The 17591-nt window shown below is 42.4% G+C and overlaps 2 protein-coding genes across 2 annotated transcripts in view; both read right to left on the bottom strand.

The window, feature by feature from the left end:
* Nucleotides 1-398: 398 nt before the first annotated feature.
* Nucleotides 399-10999, bottom strand: LOC139556537 (serine/threonine-protein phosphatase PP1-beta catalytic subunit-like). Its single transcript, XM_071370596.1, has 8 exons — nt 10855-10999; nt 4214-4345; nt 3455-3685; nt 2668-2772; nt 2523-2594; nt 2300-2451; nt 2079-2213; nt 399-1991 (listed from the first exon to the last, which is right to left on the bottom strand). The coding sequence occupies exons 1-8, from the start codon at nt 10904-10906 to the stop codon at nt 1887-1889; spliced, it is 984 nt and encodes a 327-aa protein (XP_071226697.1). The 5' UTR covers nt 10907-10999; the 3' UTR covers nt 399-1886.
* Nucleotides 11000-11124: 125 nt separating this feature from the next.
* Nucleotides 11125-17591, bottom strand: part of LOC139556534 (phospholipase B1, membrane-associated-like) — a 40712-nt gene continuing 34245 nt past the window's right edge. The window contains exon 42 of the mRNA XM_071370591.1: nt 11125-11832. Coding sequence (XP_071226692.1) covers nt 11563-11832 — 270 coding nt within the window. The 3' untranslated portion in view covers nt 11125-11562. The remainder of the gene's footprint in view (nt 11833-17591) is intronic.

The raw sequence follows: 17591 nt of genomic DNA, 5'->3' as shown, positions 1-17591 counted from the left end.
ATTCCCAATCTGGCCCTCAGACCATCACGGTTACCTAAACATCCCGAGTTTACAATTGGCTCATTCATCTCCCCTGTAACTATTCCCCGTTGCTGTAAATAAGACTGAGTTCTCAGTCAACTTACCTGGTAAAATAAGGGTTAAATTAAATAATTACCAAGGCATAAAAGTAAGCAAGCCTGACACCCATGACAAGTCGGGAGGACTTTGAGAGCTGGTGTCAGACAGGCTTGGCCTTAACCATGTCCAAACGATTTGGTAAAAATCTCTGTTCTAAATTAGTAATTGGCTGACATACATCCGTATTACCTTTCTGGTAGACAGCACAACAACACTAGGCCCTCCGATGCACTGGTTTGAAAGGCACCCTAAAGCATAATGACAGACATGAGGCAGGGTCAACAGCACTGTTCCATTTATTCCATTCAAAGATTCTGAAACAAACTTGTACAAATCTCAAAACTGTTTAAAACAATGACAGTTTCCAAATTGAAGAGAGACCGATAGATGAGAACAAGGCAAAAGGCGAGATGTGCCCTAACTCAAACTAAAATGTTATTTAAAATATTCCTTAGTAAGCTCATTAGTTGGATGAGAATAATAATTCTGAACCAGATATTGGAATCAGCATACAGGAAAGGTCCACCAAGTAGATATACTCACTGGCTCATGCATTCTGATGCCTTGCTTGTTGTTGACGTCTTCAACCTCTTTAGGCGGTCAATCTACCACTAGGGGGCAGCAATGTCTAAGTAACTGACACTGCAGAGTAAAAAGTGCCATCTCTGCGAGCTTGGTAAACATGCGCTGACCTCAGTGTGTAATATTTCATGTTTACAAGAACTGCAGGGGCAATGCTGAAAACAGCTCATAAGTATAAAAAATAAATTAAAAAAAACCTGGTAATAGTCTTGTGGGGCCAACTGGTCGTGTGTGAGAAAAATAATAGGCTACTGAACACCAATTGAAATCAGGTGCCTTTGAATCTTGCCTTTAACTTCCCAAGCCACAACCATCTATGCATTCTCACAGGCATACAGTAAAAGCAATGTCCATAACAAACAGTCTTCAGCAATGGAAGCAGGTTCAGTGGATAAGAAGAGAGGCTGGTGTGGAAGGGCTTGATTCAAAACCAACAGGCATTTGGAACACCCATTTGTGAGCCCTTTGAGTTAGTACACGCAACCTTAACTGTACTAGTACTTCTCTGTATATACCGTCATTTTGTATGGTTCTGATAATATGCATTTGTACGAGTACTTTCAAAGTAATTTTTGTTAATACTTCATTAGTCCGCATAAAGAGAACATTGAGTCCAACAGGGTGAAAATGACATTCTCCAAACTCACTAGGAGGCTAAATCATTCCACTCAGTTACTGTAGCCAAAATGTGGGAGGAAAATGGCATGTTATTAGTAATATTGTGAGAAGGTTACATACGCATTAGCAGGGAAAATGCGAGGGTCTGGAAACGTTATAGGTCTGGAAGAGTCAACGTTGTTGGCTGGGGGGTAAAGAACCCATCTCACTCAAATAAAAAGCTATACTTTTTTTTACTATGTTTGAAGGCAGAAAAGCGTCCGTTCCAAATGTGTTGCCCCTTTCCACAAAAGGTTTGTATCGTATTGCTGCACCTTAACCTGAGCAACACATTTCATAGCATTGAAAAACCACAAGTCACTTACATTATGAATAAAAATACCAACAAACAAGCAAAAAAACGAAATGTTCACAGCGAAGATTTTATGTTTTACACATATATGAAAGAGGTGAGTGGGGGTCAGGGGGGGGCTAGAGCACTTCCTATAGATGGGAGGGGACAGGACGTTGCAGGGGAAAGGGTGCGAGGAGGATGCGTGACGGGGGGGGGGGGGGGGGCCAGACGCTCACCTCTTCTTGGGGGCTTGGGCAGTACGGGGCGGGGTTACGGGGCGTCCCGAGTTCACCCCTCCATACTGGTACTTAGCTTTTTTCTCTGACGGCTTCAAAATCTGAGAGAGAGAAAGTATTAATACTCAGTGTGTTTCCAGCATTGGGAGACTCATCCACAGTAAGTGTGTTTACGTGTGTGTTCTCACCTGAAAGGAACACATGAGGGACTCGTCAACGCTCATCATGCCCCCAGCGTTATCAAACTCCCCGCAGTAGTTGGGAGCCGAGAATAGCGTCACCAGCTGCCGTTTGGCAAAAAATTCATAGCCGTCCTCAACAACCTTCCAGTACAGAACAACACTTGAGTTAATGAACCTTCTTTAGAGATGCATTCTAATGAACATAGCCTTCATACATTAGGCTCTACCTGGTGGGCTCTGCAGATGAGGTCCAGGTCGTGGCGGTTAAGGAACTTGCTGACCACGTCGGCCCCAAAGGTGAAGGAGACGCCCCGGTCGTTTTCCCCCCAGCCCTGCACATCTTTGTCTGGATCCGACCACAGCAGATCACACAGCAGGCCTAGCACAGAGAGAGTGCAGTCAGAGCCACCACAAATACGGCACATGTACCACACACACACGTTTACACACCTGTGTCAGGGACATCGGTTGGCCTCATGATGCGTCGAATTTGCTCCATGGACTGTAGATCAGGAGAGAGACCTGAGGAAGAGGGATGATTGTGAATTAATAATATTCATAGAAAAATAATTGATAGAAAAGAACCCACGCATACCTCCATGGCAGCAGAAGATCTTCTCATCGATTATAGCGGCGATGGGCAGACAGTTGAAGCAATCTGTGAAGGTCTTCCACAGCTTTATGTTGAATCTGCGTTTGCCTGGGGAACACAACATAGAAAGACATGGAATTACACTGAGTAAATAAAACATTAAGAACACCTGCTCTTTCCATGACACCAGGTGAAAGCTATGATCCCTTACTGATGTCACTTGTTAAATCCACTTCAAATCAGTATAGATAAACAGGATGAATGTAGCTTTTTTTTAGCCTAGAGACAATTGAGACGGGATTGTCTGGATTGTGTGCCATTCTGAATTGTGTGCCATTCAAAGGGTGAATGGGCAAGACTGGGGTATGGGGTATGGTAGGTGTCAGGCTCACCGGTTTGAGTGTGTCAAGAACTACAACACTGCTGGGTTTATAACGCTCAACAGTTTCTCGTGTGTATCAAGAATGGTCCACCACCCCAAAGATATCCAGCCAACTTGACAACTGTGGGAAGCATTGGAGTCAACATGCGCCAGCATCCCTGTGGAACACTTTCATCACCTTGTAGAGTCCATGCCCCGATGAATTGAGGCTGTTCTGAGGTGGTGCAACTCAATATTAGGAAGGTGTTCCTAATGTTTGGTATACTCAGTAGAAAACACAAAACCATTGCCATTATGAATTCCATTTGTGTGTTGGCCCTTTCCAGTGCCGCAGACACTGAGAAAGATAACCGATTCAGCGTGTGTGTTTGTGTGTGTGTGTGTGAGAGACACTGCTTCCTGTCTTACACTCATCATAGAAACCGTAGATGCGGTTGATGGAAGCACACTCGTGGTTGCCTCTGAGTAGGAAGAAGTTCTCGGGGTATTTGATCTTGTAGGCCAGCAGTAGACAGATGGTCTCCAGGGACTGCTTGCCTCGGTCCACGTAGTCTCCCAGGAACAGGTAGTTAGCCTCCGGCGGGAAGCCCCCGTACTCAAAGAGCCGCAGCAGGTCTGTGTACTGGCCATGGATATCACCTAGTGGGAGAACGAGAGCAGAGAGGTTATGAGACAACCATTATTTTAAGTTCTCTTTAACCAGGGTAGTCACATTGAGATTGACATAGCCTGGACACTTGGCAGGAGTGGAGAGTGAGCTTGATCCAGATTGTCCTTGCTGGAAGGGAGATGACCCCATCCTGCAGAGCCGCAGACACTTGAGGGAGACACACACCACTTACATCCTACTGCTCTACTTACTGAGCTAGGCCTATGTCTCTCCAATTTGTTATCCTATCCTCTCCAATTTGTTATCCTATCCTCTCCTTTCTCTCTGACATGTTGGTTTAAAGACAACTGTGTGTGGGCGAGGATGCCCTTTTCACGTTCATGTAAATTCACAAACATTAGGCCTGTCTTTATTCAGACAGCTTATATTTTTCTAACCCTGGTATGTCTCATACATTTCTCATATGCTATTTGTCCTCTCAGGGGGAAAGAAAGAGGGCCCAGGAGTAAGGATATATATAGCAGTAGGAAGGAAGAGGAATACTTCATTGTACTGACCGCAGATTTTGAGCGGAGCCTCCAGCTCCAGTAGAATGGGCTGACTGAGGAAGATCTCCCGGGACTTGATGCACAACCCCCGCACCTCCGCCTCCGTCATCTGGACTATCTTCCCTGGACGACATCCTCGCACTTGAGAGAAAGATAGGGCTATCAATCACAACCACGAGTCATGACCCTTCTCTCCATTTTAAATCGTGCTGGCTTTAAAATGTGTAATGTGCTTTTCATCGTCTTCAAACCAGTGCAGAATATGCAACCACTTAAAGTGGCAATCTGCTGTTGAAACAAAGTGTTCGCCCCACCTGTTTCGTTAAACAGCTGAGGGACAGGGCTGGAGAAGTGTAACCAGTCAAATTCATAGACAGTAGGGTTGTCCCGACTAAAAAACCTCTTTGTCGACATGTTTTAAAAAAGAACAGACGACGACACATGTACACCACCGTTCAAAAGTTTGGGGTCACTTAGAAATGTCCTTGTTTTCCATGAAAACATACATGAAATTAGTTGCAAAATGAATAGGAAATATAGTCAAGACGTTGGCAAGGTTATAAATAATGATTTTTAATAGAAATAATTGTGTCCTTCAAACTTTTCTTTTGTCAAAGAATCCTCCATTTGCAGGAATTACAGCCTTGTAGACCTTTGGCATTCTAGTTGTCAATTTGTTGAGGTAATCTGAAGATATTTCACCCTATGCTTCCTCCCACAAATTGGCTTGATGGGCACTTCTTACGTAACATACGGTCAAGCTGCTCCCAAAACAGCTCAATAGGGTTGAGATCCGGTGACTATAATGGAGTGGCCAGCACAGACAGAATACCAGCTGACGGCTTCTTCCCTAAATAGTTCCTGCATAGTTTGGAACTGTGTTATAGGTCATTGTCCTGTTGTAGGAGGAAATTGGCTCCAATTAAGCGCCGCCCACACGGTATGGCATGGCGTTGCAAAATGGAGTGATACCCTTCCTTCAAGATCCCTTTTACCCTGTACAAATCTCCCACTTCACCACCACCAAAGCACCCCCAGACCATGACATTGCCTCCACCATGCTGGACAGATGGTGTCAAGCACTGCTCCAGCAACTTTTCATTTGTTCTGCATCCCACAAATGTACTTCTTTGTGATCCGAACACCTCAAACTTAAATTAGTCTGTCCATAACACTTTTTTCCAATCTTCCTCTGTCCAGAGTCTGTTCTTTTGCCCATCTTAATCTTTTCTTTTTATTGGCCAGTCTGAGATATGGCTTTTTCTTTGCAACCCCCGCGGAGTCGCCTCTTCACTGTTGACGTGGAGACTGGTGTTTTGCGGGTACTATTTAATGAAGCTGCCAGTTGAGGACTTGTGAGGCATCTGTTTCTCAAACTAGACACAAATGTACTTGTCCTCTTGCTCAGTTGAGCACCGGGGCCTCCTGGATTCAAATCAGGGTGTCTGTAGTGACAGCTCTAGCACTGAGATGCAGTGCCTTACACCGCGGCACCACTTGGGAGCCCACAAATAGATTGGCTAATACTTTTCAGGGAGTCACTGGGTGACTTAGGCAAGCGCCCTGCTAGTGGTCTGAATGGAATTGAGTTGGGATTAAGGATGCAAATTTCAGTCAATTTTGCTGCCGAGCAAACAAATTTCCGTGCCGAGTAACTGACCCTCATCGTCAGAATGTTTTTATTTTTTAAAACAGTAAAATGACATGACCAACAGAAAATACTATGCATGCATACAAGGAACTGCCATTTTTCATTAAGAGCTTAATGGAAACATGCACCAACAGCAAGCCTATCGTCAGCTAATAAAATGTTATTTTCAAACATTTGCATGAAAAAAAACATTCTAAACAGCGCACCTAATGCGAAGAGTTCCATATGTGACAGATAGAAATCTCTATTAGAGACTTAGAAAGAGGGTGAATCTAATAGCAACCACTTGGATGGGTTGCTAATATGACTAGGATTGTACATTTGGCTTCTGGAAAAACAAAGAAAGTTGATATAAAAACCAATAGAACAGGAGAGAAATGCTGGTTAATGGCACAATGAAATCCTTATAAAATAATTGCCTCCATGTTTCTATAGTTGGATTTTGGCTAGGCTACTTCGAAGCAAGGTAAGAAATTATGCTAAACTACAGGACTGTTTTGCTAGCACAGACTGGAATATGTTGCGGGATTCCTCCGATGGCATTGAGGAGTATACCACCTCAGTCATCTGCTTCATCAATAAGTGCATCGATGACGTCGTACCCACAGTGACCATACGTACATAGTAGAGGTCGATCGATTATGATTTTTCAACGCCAATACGGATTACTGGAGGACCAAAAACAGGCGATACCGATTAAATCAGCCGATATTCATTTATATATTTGTAAATGACAATTACAACAATACTGAATTAACAATGAACACTTATTTTAACTTAATATAATACATAAAATCAATTTAGTCTCAAATAAATAATGAAACATGTTCAATTTGGTTTAAATAATACAAAAAGTGTTGGAGAAAGTAAAAGTGCAATATGTGCCATGTAAAAAAGCTAATGTTTAAGTTCCTTGCTCAGAACATATTCCCAGTTAAGAAGTTTTAGGTTGTAGTTATTATAGGAATAATGACACGTCGACTATTTCACTCTGTACCATTTGTATTTCATATACCTTTGACGATTGGATGTTCTTATAGGCACTTTAGTATTGCCAGCCTAATCTCGGGAGTTGATATGCTTGAAGTCAGCGCTGTGCTTCAAGCATAGCTAAGAGCTGCTGGCAAACGCAGTAATGTGCTGTTTGAATGAATGCTTACGAGCCTGCTGCTGCCTACCACCGCTCAATCAGACTGCTCTATCAAATCATAAACTTAATTATAATAAACACACCAAAATATGAGCCTTTGGTCATTAATATGGTCAAATCCAGAAAGTATCATTTCGAAAACAAAACACGTATTCTTTCAGTGAAATACAGAACCGTTCCGTATTTTATCGACCAGTTGGCAACCCTAAGTCTAAATATTGCTGTTACACTGCACAACCTTCAATGATATGTCATAATTATGTAAAATTCTGGCAAATTAATTACGGTCTTTGTTAGGAACACATGGCCTTCACACAGTTTGCAACGAGCCGGACGGCCCAAACTGCTGCATATAGCCTGACTCTGCTTGCACTGAACGCAAGAGAAGTGACAATTTCCCTAGTTAATATGGTCTGCTAACATTCATTTATTTTAACTAAATATGCAGGTAAAAAAAATGATCCTTCTGTGTATTGATTTTAAGAAAGGCATTGATGTTTATGGTTAGGTACATTTGTGCAACGATTGTGCTTTTTTTGCGAATGCACTTTTGTTAAATCATCACCCGTTTGGCAAAGTTGAAGTAGGCTGTGAGTCGATGATAAATTAACAGGCACCGCATTGATTATATGCAACACAGGACAAGCTAGTTAACCTAGGAATATCATCAACTATGTGTAGTTAACTAGTGATTATGTGAAGATTAAACTTATCTTATAAAATATAATCAATGCTAGCTAGCAACTTAGCTTGGCTCCTTGCAGCCACAAGGTCCTATTGATGCTGCACTCGCGTAACAGGTGGTCAGCCTGCCACGCAGTCTCCTTGTGGATTGTAATGTAATCGGCGTCCCCCTAATTAAATAGGCCATGCCGATTAATCGGTCGACCTCTAGTACATACCCCAACCAGAAGCCATGGATTACAGGCAACATCCACATTGAGCTAAAGGCTAGAGCTGCCGCTTTCAAGGAGCTGGAGACTTAAAAGAAATCCCGCTATGCCACCTGACGAACCATCAAACAGGCAAAGCATCAATACAGAACTAAGATCGAATCGTACTACACCGGCTCTGACGCTCGTCAGATGTGTCAGGGCTTGCAAACCATTACAGACTACAAAGGGAAGCACAGCCGAGAGCTGCCCAGTGACACGAGCCCACCAGACGAGCTAAACTACTCCTATGCTCGCGTCGAGGCAAATTGCACTGAAACATACACGAGAGCACTAGCTGTTCTGGAAGACTGTGTGATCACACTCTTCGCAGCCGATGTGAGTAAGACCTTTAAACTGGTCAACATTCACAAGGCCGCAGGGCCAGACGGATTACCAGGATGTGTACTGCGAGCATGCGCTGACCAACTGGCAAGTGTCTTCACTGACATTTTAAACCTCTCCACGTCCGAGTCTGTAATACCAACATGTTTTAAGCAGACCACCATAGTGCCTGTGCCCAAGAACACCAAGGTAACCTGCCTAATTGACTACCGACCCATAGCACTCACGTCTGTAGCCATGGAGTGCTTTGAAAGGCTGGTCATGGCTCACATCAACACCATTATCACATAAACCCTAGACCCACTCCAATTTGCATACCACCCCAACAGATCCACAGATGATGCAATCTCTATTGCACTCCACACTGCCCTTTCCCACCTGGACAAAAAGAACACCTATGTGAGAATGCTATTCATTGACTACAGCTCAGCATTCAACACCATACTGCCCTCAAAGCTCATCAATAAGCTAAGGACCCTGGGACTAAACACCTCCCTCTGCAATTGGATCCTGGACTTACTGACGGGCCGCCCCCAGGTGGTAAGGGTAGTTAACAACACATCCGCCACGCTGATCCTCAACACAGGGGCCCCTCAAGGGTGCGTGCTCAGTCCCCTTCTGTACTCCATTTTCACTCATGACTACACGGCCAGGCACAACAGGCTTCTAAACAGCTACTCTGTTATCTATGCATAGTCACTTTAATAACTCTACCTACATGTACATAGTATCTCAACTAACCAGTGCCCCCCTGTATATAGTCTTGCTATTGTTATTTTACTGCTGCTCTTTAATTACTTGTTACTTTTAGTTCTTATTCTTATCTGTATTTTTTAAAACTGCATTGTTGGCTAGGGGCTCGTAAGTAAGCATTTCACTGTAAGGTCTACACCTGTGGTACTCTGCGTCTGTGACTAATAACATTTTATTTTACTTGAAATGCCTCATTATTTGAAGTAAAGTAAAACGATTGGGTTTCAAACAATTATACTGCCTCAAGCTCACATTGCAAAGTGGTGGGTGACTTGTTGATAGCCTGCCTACCGTTGACTATAGCCTATGCACTCGATTGGGGAACGGGAGGTGCGCTTTAATTACTAGTTGAGATTTAGAAATAAAAATAGTAGCTATTTTTAATCGTAGCCATCAAAACAGTTTAAACACATGATTGCTATTTAGAATTTGTTGCGCAATGACTGGTCTTATGAAAGCACTTTCCACTCCAGTACTTGCTTTTTTTAGGAGCTGCTTCCGCACTGTCTGACAGATGATAGGCTATTCCGTTCCTAAAACTAGGCTCTGTATGATTTGCACGTGACAAATAAGATACATGAAGACCAATGTAAAACTACACACACACACCAATTTTATTCCACACAATTATGCAAATTAACCTATAGCAATGTGCTGAACTGAATAGAACAGGTGGTTGTCACTTTTGCTTAGTGTTCCAAGTGGGACAGTGTCACGAAAAGGTGCTTGATGGAAAAATGTACAGTGTGTAATATCAGGTTGACTGTGGTCTTCAACATCTCCTTGAAATTCACCTTGGCTGTTTCGAAATGTATTCAGTATTTATATGAAAAAAAGCAATCCAGACAAAACATGCTTTTCATGTAGGCTAAAGTGTGACATCTTCCATAAGTGAGTTCAGTCCAGAAAATAAAACGCTCGGGTGGGTACATACCAAACCAACATTGAAAGCGGTTTGTAAAATGACTAACCAGCTACAGATGCGAAACTGTGTAGACATCAATAGCAGGTTAAATCAATGTTGTGACTGCTCGAGTTGACGCATAATTGTTAACTCGGGTTTTCTGTGTTATTGCTACCTATAACGTTACATATAGACATATGACTAAGTTAGAGGCATTCTTACTTCACTAACGTAATAGCCCCTATACAGCCCTGCGTTGAAAACCAATGTGAATGTAGTTAGCAAGCTAGCTTTAACTGACTATGTTACCTAGCAACACGGACAGAGAGGGGAGAGGGGTGTGTGTTCCCGTTGGCAAAGCCCCCTCTCATCAAGGTTTAAAAGCTAACACTAGTGCCTAACGAGCAATAAAAATATGTGCATATATATATATATATATATATATATATATATAAATAAATAACATCCCTGTCCTGCGCTAGTGCAGAGTAATTAACTAGCTAATTTCGTAATCTAGAGTAACGTTTGCTTGCTTGATCATATTGCTACTGTAACACGCCGCGTTAGCTAGCATAACACAAATCAAACGTGACAGCATATATTTATATTCAAACAGATGTTGCCTTTTTGGCAAATGAACTAACTAGTTACAGGTAAATGGTAGTTACCTAAACAGGGCATAACACAGTTGTCTAAGGCTAAAGTCACTAGTTTGTTGAACCACTCTCCCAGTCCCACCTTTCTCCTCTGACGCGCTAACGTTAGCTAGCTAGCAAAGTCAACTGGCGTCACCAAATATGATTTTTACATTCGTTCTTCGACACCTGAAAATGACATAAATTTATGTTACATCCTTTTTCTTTGCTGTCCCCACCAAATAACCACAAGGTTAATTGCAATACAAAAATAGCTTACCTTCAAGCAATCGAGAGATGATGCTGTCAACGTTGAGCTCGCTTTCCGCCATTTTCTTTGAAACACTACGCAGAGAGAACTATGTCGTGCTCACCAGCAGAGGGCGTGGTCTACTACTGTACAAACGGTGTAGTTTATTTTGGTTCACTCAGGCTTTCTGTCTTTTGGCAAAGATTTGTAACCAGCAGTACGGTACGAGCTTTTAAAAATTGTATTTGGAGGTACAAAACATTTTGCAGGTAGCTTTCTTTACCTTTCATTGAAGCTGACCTGCCTGCAGACAAAGTACATTCTAAGTTTATTAACATAATTTGGGGATATCCATTACTTTTATTGTGACCCCTCTATCATAGCTCTATCAAATATTAACATGGTGAGACAACTTGTTGTGTACCCTCAATAAAATACCCCCCTTTCTCCCTTTGTTAATCTCCATGGACAATGGCTCCAACTTCTATTGCAATGGGCTTGGGTTACGCTGACCTATTCATCCTGGTAATTCATAGGGGCTCACATGATGCAACTGAATGCCAACATTTCTCTTGAAATACCCAATGACATAGTTACTGACAATTTAACCATTTTGGTTGATACAAAGCTAAGTTATTGTCCATGCCACCTACATGCTTTTGACACTGTATTTCCACATTCAAATTTAGAGAATAAAATCTCTAGAAAAAAGTATTTGTTATCTGTTGCTGAATATCATTAGAAACCAGTTCCTTTCATCTCAACCTCTTTCTCTCCCATTTTCCTCTTATTCCGCCGTTCTCTGCAGGACATGAGCAGCCATGTGATTCCCCAGCCGATCAGTAAGCCAGTGACGCCCAGTAACACGGGCACCCACACAGGTATGGAGGAGTCACACAGGGGCACAGGGCTGGGGGTGGTGGTGTTAGTGACTGGGACAGGGGTGGTGGTGGTGGTAACAGGTGGACTCGGGAGGCTATTGACCTTAGTGAAGATGAAGGGTTGATCCTAAAGGAGAGAGCAAATTTCAGTTCAGAGGAAACTAACCTGAGCATAGATCTTCTTCTGAGACATTGTAAGAAGTAGCTTTCAGTAGGTGATATGACTAAAATGGTCTGCTGCTCAACCAACACACTCGACAACCCACACATACTGTCAAGTAAGCCGAGAACTGACTCACTGATTGCCAATTCAGCCAACACCTGACCAAACAGCATAGACCAGCATGCATTTCAAGATGGTCCTTGCTTGTCTATGCTGATCCATACTGGCCTATGCTGGTCAAGCTGCTCTGACCAGCATGGTCTAGCTCAGGGGTGGGCAACTTTGATTGGGGTGGGGGCCAAAAGAAAATCTGAACTCATCATAAGGGGCTCCACTCTTGACATCAGAGATACGTTTTGGATTTAATTTCCTGCAATTCTACAGTTTGCCATGGGCCATAGGGAAATGTTCCAATTTTAAAGCAAGTTTGCTTCAATTCTGCACATTTTGCCATGGGGTGGAGAGAAGACATTTAAATTTTATAACTAATTTCATGCAATTCTACTCATTTCGTCATGTGGCAGGGAAAAAAATAGCAGTTTAACAGCTAATTTCCTGCAATTCTACACATTTTGCCCTGACACAACCAGATTTTGAAATTGTACTTTGAGTATTTTACTATTCTCACACTTAACACTAAGTTCAAATCAAAGTTTATTTGTCACGTGCACCGAATACAACAGTGAAATGCTTACTTACAGGCTCTAAACAATAGTGCAAAAAAGGTATTAGGTGAACAATAGGTAAGTGAAGAAATGCAAACAACAGTAAAAAGACAGTGAAAATAACAGTAGCGAGGCTATATACAGTAGCGAGGCTATAAAAGTAGCGAGGCTTCAAACAGACACTGGTTAGTCAGGCTGATTGAGGTAGTATGTACATGTAGATATGGTTAAAGTGACTATGCATATATGATGAACAGAGAGTTGTAGTAGCGTAAAAGAGGGGTTGGCGGATGGCGGGACACAATGCAGATAGCCCGGTTAGCCAATGTGCGGGAGCACTGGTTGGTCGGGCCAATTGAGGTAGTATGTACATTAATGTATAGTTAAAGTGACTATGCATATATGATAAAGTTGAGACTGTGAGTAAAATAATTATATATATATATATATATATATATATATATATATATATATATATATACACACATACATACACATACACACACACACAGTACCTGTCAAAAGTTTGGACACCAACTCATTCAAAGGTTTTTCTTTATTTTAATATGTTCTACATTTTAGAATAATAGTGAAGACATCAAACCTATGAAATAACACATATGGAATCATGTAGTAACCAAAAAAGGGTTAAACAAATCAAAATATATTTTAGATTTTAGATTCTTCAAAGTAGCCACCCTGCCTTGATGACAGCTTTGCACACTCTTGGCATTCTCTCAACCAGCTTCACCTGGAATGCTTTTCCAACAGTATTGAAGAAGTTCCCACATATGCTGAGCACTTGTTGGCTGCTTTTCCTTCACTCTGCGGTCCAACTCATCCCAAACCATCTCAATTGGGTTGAGGTCGGGTGATTGGGGAGGCCAGGTCACCTGATCCTTCTTGGTCAAATAGCCCTTACAGAGCCTGGAGGTGTGTTGGGTCATTGTCCTGTTGAAAAACAAATTATTGTCCCACTAAGTGCAAACCAGATGGGATGGCGTATCGCTGCAGAATGCTTGGAACCATAAATCTCAAATTTGCACTCATCAGACCAAATGACAGATTTCCACCGGTCTAATGTCCATTGCTTGTGTTTCTTGGCCCATGCAAGTCTCTTCTTCTTATTGGCGTCCTTAAGGAGAAGTTTATTTGCAGCAATTTTACCATGAAGGCCTGATTCACAAAGTCTCCTCTGAACAGTTGATGTTGAGAAATGTGTCTGTTACTTGAACTCTGTGAAGCATTTATTTGGGCTCCAATCTCTGAGGCTGTTAACTCTAATGAACTTATCCTCTGCAGCAGAGGTAACCCTGGGTCTTCCTTTCCTGTGGTGGTCCTCATGAGAGCCAGTTTCATCATAGTGCTTGAGGGTTTTTGCGACTGCACTTGAAGAAACTTTTAAAATTCTTGTAATTTTCCAGGTTGACTGACCTTCATGTTTTAAAGTAACAATGGACTGTTGTTTCTCTTTGCTTATTTGAGCTGCTCTTGCCATAATATGGACTTGGTCTTTTACCAAATAGGGCTATCTTCTGTATACCACCCCTAACTTGTCACGACACCACTGATTGGCTCAAACGCATTAAGAAGGAAAGACATTCCACAAATAAACTTTTAAGAAGGCACACCTGTTAATTGAAATGCATTCCAGGTGACTACCTCATGAAGCTAGTTGAGAGAATGCCAAGCGTGTGCAAATCTGTCATCAAGGCAAAGCGTGGCTACTTTGAAGAATTCAAATCTCAAATATATTTTGATTTGTTTAACACTTTCTACATGATTCCATATGTGTTATTTCATAGATTTGATGTCCTCACTATTATTCTACAATGTAGAAAATAGTAAAAATGAAGAAACCCCCATGAATAAGTAGGTGTGTCCAAACTTTTGACTGGTACTGTATATATATTTAGATTTTTTTTAATGGAAATTTATCCGTGGCCTACAAAAGTTGCCCATCCCTAGTCTAGCTGGTCAAGCTGGTCTGACCAGCAGGGTCTAGCTGGTTCATAGATTGTATATACAGTGGGGAGAACAAGTATTTGATACACTGACAATTTTGCAGGTTTTCCTACTTACAAAGCATGTAGAGGTCTGTAATTTTTATCATAGGTACACTTCAACTGTGAGAGAAGGAATCTAAAACAAAAATCCAGAAAATCACATTGTATGATTTTTAAGTAATTAATTTGCATTTTATTGCATGACATAAGTATTTGATACATCAGAAAAGCAGAACTGAATATTTGGTACAGAAACCTTAGTTTGCAATTACAGAGATCATACGTTTCCTGTAGTTCTTGACCAGGTTTGCACACACTGCAGCAGGGATTTTGGCCCACTCCTCCATACAGACCTTCTCCAGATCCTTCAGGTTTCGGGGCTGTCGCTGGGCAATACGGACTTTCGGCTCCCTCCAAAGATTTTCTATTGGGTTCAGGTCTGGAGACTGGCTAGGCCACTCCAGGACCTTGAGATGCTTCTTACGGAGCCACTCCTTAGTTGCCCTGGCTGTGTGTTTCGGGTCGTTGTCATGCTGGAAGACCCAGCCACGACCCATCTTCAATGCTCTTACTGAGGGAAGGAGGTTGTTGGTCAAGATCTCGCGATACATGGCCCCATCCATCCTCCCCTCAATACGGTGCAGTCGTCCTGTCCCCTTTGCAGAAAAGCATCCCCAAAGAATGATGTTTCCACCTCCATGCTTCACGGTTGGGATGGTGTTCTTGGGGTTGTACTCATCCTTCTATTCCTCCAAACACGGCGAGTGGAGTTTAGAGCAAAAAGCTCTATTTTTGTCTCATCAGACCACATGACCTTCTCCCATTCCTCCTCTGGATCATCCAGATGGTCATTGGCAAACTTCAGACGGGCCTGGACATGCGCTGGCTTGAGCAGGGGGACCTTGCGTGCGCTGCAGGATTTTAATCCATGACGGCGTAGTGTGTTACTAATGGTTTTCTTTGAGACTGTGGTCCCAGCTCTCTTCAGGTCATTGACCAGGTCCTGCCGTGTAGTTCTGGGCTGATCCCTCACATTCCTCATGATCATTGATGCCCCACGAGGTGAGATCTTGCATGGAGCCCCAGACCGAGGGTGATTGACCGTCATCTTGAACTTCTTCCATTTTCTAATAATTGTGCCAACAGTTGTTGCCTTCTCACCAAGCTGCTTGGCTATTGTCCTGTAGCCCATCCCAGCCTTGTACAGGTCTACAATTTATCCCTGATGTCCTTACACAGCTCTCTGGTCTTGGCCATTGTGGAGAGGTTGGAGTCTGTTTGATTGAGTGTGTGGACAGGTGTCTTTTATACAGGTAACGAGTTCAAACAGGTGCAGTTAATACAGGTAATGAGTGGAGAACAGGAGGGCTTCTTAAAGAAAAACTAACAGGTCTGTGAGAGCCGGAATTCTTACTGGTTGGTAGGTGATCAAATACTTATGTCATGCAATAAAATGCAAATTAATTACTTAAAAATCATACAATGTGATTTTCTGGATTTTTGTTTTAGATTCCGTCTCTCACAGTTGAAGTGTACCTATGATAAAAATGACAGACCTCTACATGCTTTGTAAGTAGGAAAACCTGCAAAATCGGCAGTGTATCAAATACTTGTTCTCCCCACTGTATACTGTAAATGGATAAAGCCATTGATCACGTGACACCATTCATTCCTATGTGAAGACTCAATAGCGCATTTGGAGCCAAGGGGAAGATCTCAATTGCATACTCTTCGCGTCCTCTCTCCCCGTATTGTTCTAAAAACACATTGGAGGAGAAGGTCAGGGGGGAGGGACCTCTGTCTTTCTCATCCAATGTGTTTTGAGTAGGAGACGAGGAGAGAGGAAGCAAGCAGTATGCCCTTGAGATCTTCCCATAGAAGTAGATTTTTAGCTTAATAAAATGGTGTCTCATAGAGACATAAAATGCGCAGATTGAGCTAGTCCAGGAAGTGACGTTGCAGGCTAGGTCAGTGCTGCCCCCTCTCATTGAGGATCTCAAGTTGAAGGCCGACCGGGCCCACCGGGGTAATGCAGGTTGCTGGTAGAATCAAAATTATATTTTTAAAGGTGCAATATGCATAAATCGCTCTGCCATTTCCTGGTTTCTAAAATTCTTATAGTTAATTTTATTTCAGTTATTTGGCAAAACAAGCAGTCATTGTGTAGAGAATTGTACCATCTAAACCGGTGTGAAATATATTTTCCATATCCAAAAATATTTTATTTTCAGCTGTTTGAAGCTGGTGTACAAAACCGAAAGTAAAAGATGCAAAAACGAAACTTAAGAACGGGAAGCATAGAAATAGCGCACATAGAACATATCCACCGCTTCTTAGACTTGCTTTCAATGACAAGGACAGATCTATAACTCACATTTCTATGTGACTTTGGTCGGGTCACCCAAAAAGTTACATATTGTAGCTTTAATGTCTGCAATTTTAAATAATTGGTTCAAGGACATACACTATATATACAAAAGTATCTAGACACTCCTTGAAATTAGTGGATTTGGCTATTTCGGCAAAACCCGTTGCTGAAATGTGTATAAAATCAAGCACACAGCCATGCAATCTCCATAGACAAACATTGGAGGTAGAAGAGCTTACTGAAGAGCTCAGACTTTCAACATGGCACCGTCATAGGATGCCACCTTTCCAACAAGTCAGTTCATGAAATTTCTGCCCTGCTAGAGCTACCCCGGTCAACCGTAAGTGCTGTTATTGTGAAGTAGAAACGTATAGGAGCAACAACGGCTCAGCTACGAAGTGGTAGGCCACACAAGCCCACAGAACAGGACCGGCAAGTGCTGAAGCACATAGCGCTTAAAAATCGTCTGTCCTCGGTTGCAACAGAGTTCCAAACTGCCTCTGGAAGCAACGTCAGCACAATAACTGTTCGTCATGGCAGAGCAGCCACACACAAGCCTAAGATCACCATGTGCAATGCCAAGCATCGGCTGGAGTGGAGTAAAACTTGCCGCCATTGGACTCTGGAGCAGGGGAAACGCGTTCTCTGGAATGAGTAATCACGCTTCACCATCTGGCAGTCCGA

Source organism: Salvelinus alpinus, chromosome 27 (genome assembly GCF_045679555.1).
Source record: "Salvelinus alpinus chromosome 27, SLU_Salpinus.1, whole genome shotgun sequence".
Lineage (NCBI taxonomy): Eukaryota > Metazoa > Chordata > Actinopteri > Salmoniformes > Salmonidae > Salvelinus > Salvelinus alpinus.
Note: the sequence above shows the minus strand (reverse complement) of the source record. Positions and strands in the feature narration are given on the sequence as shown.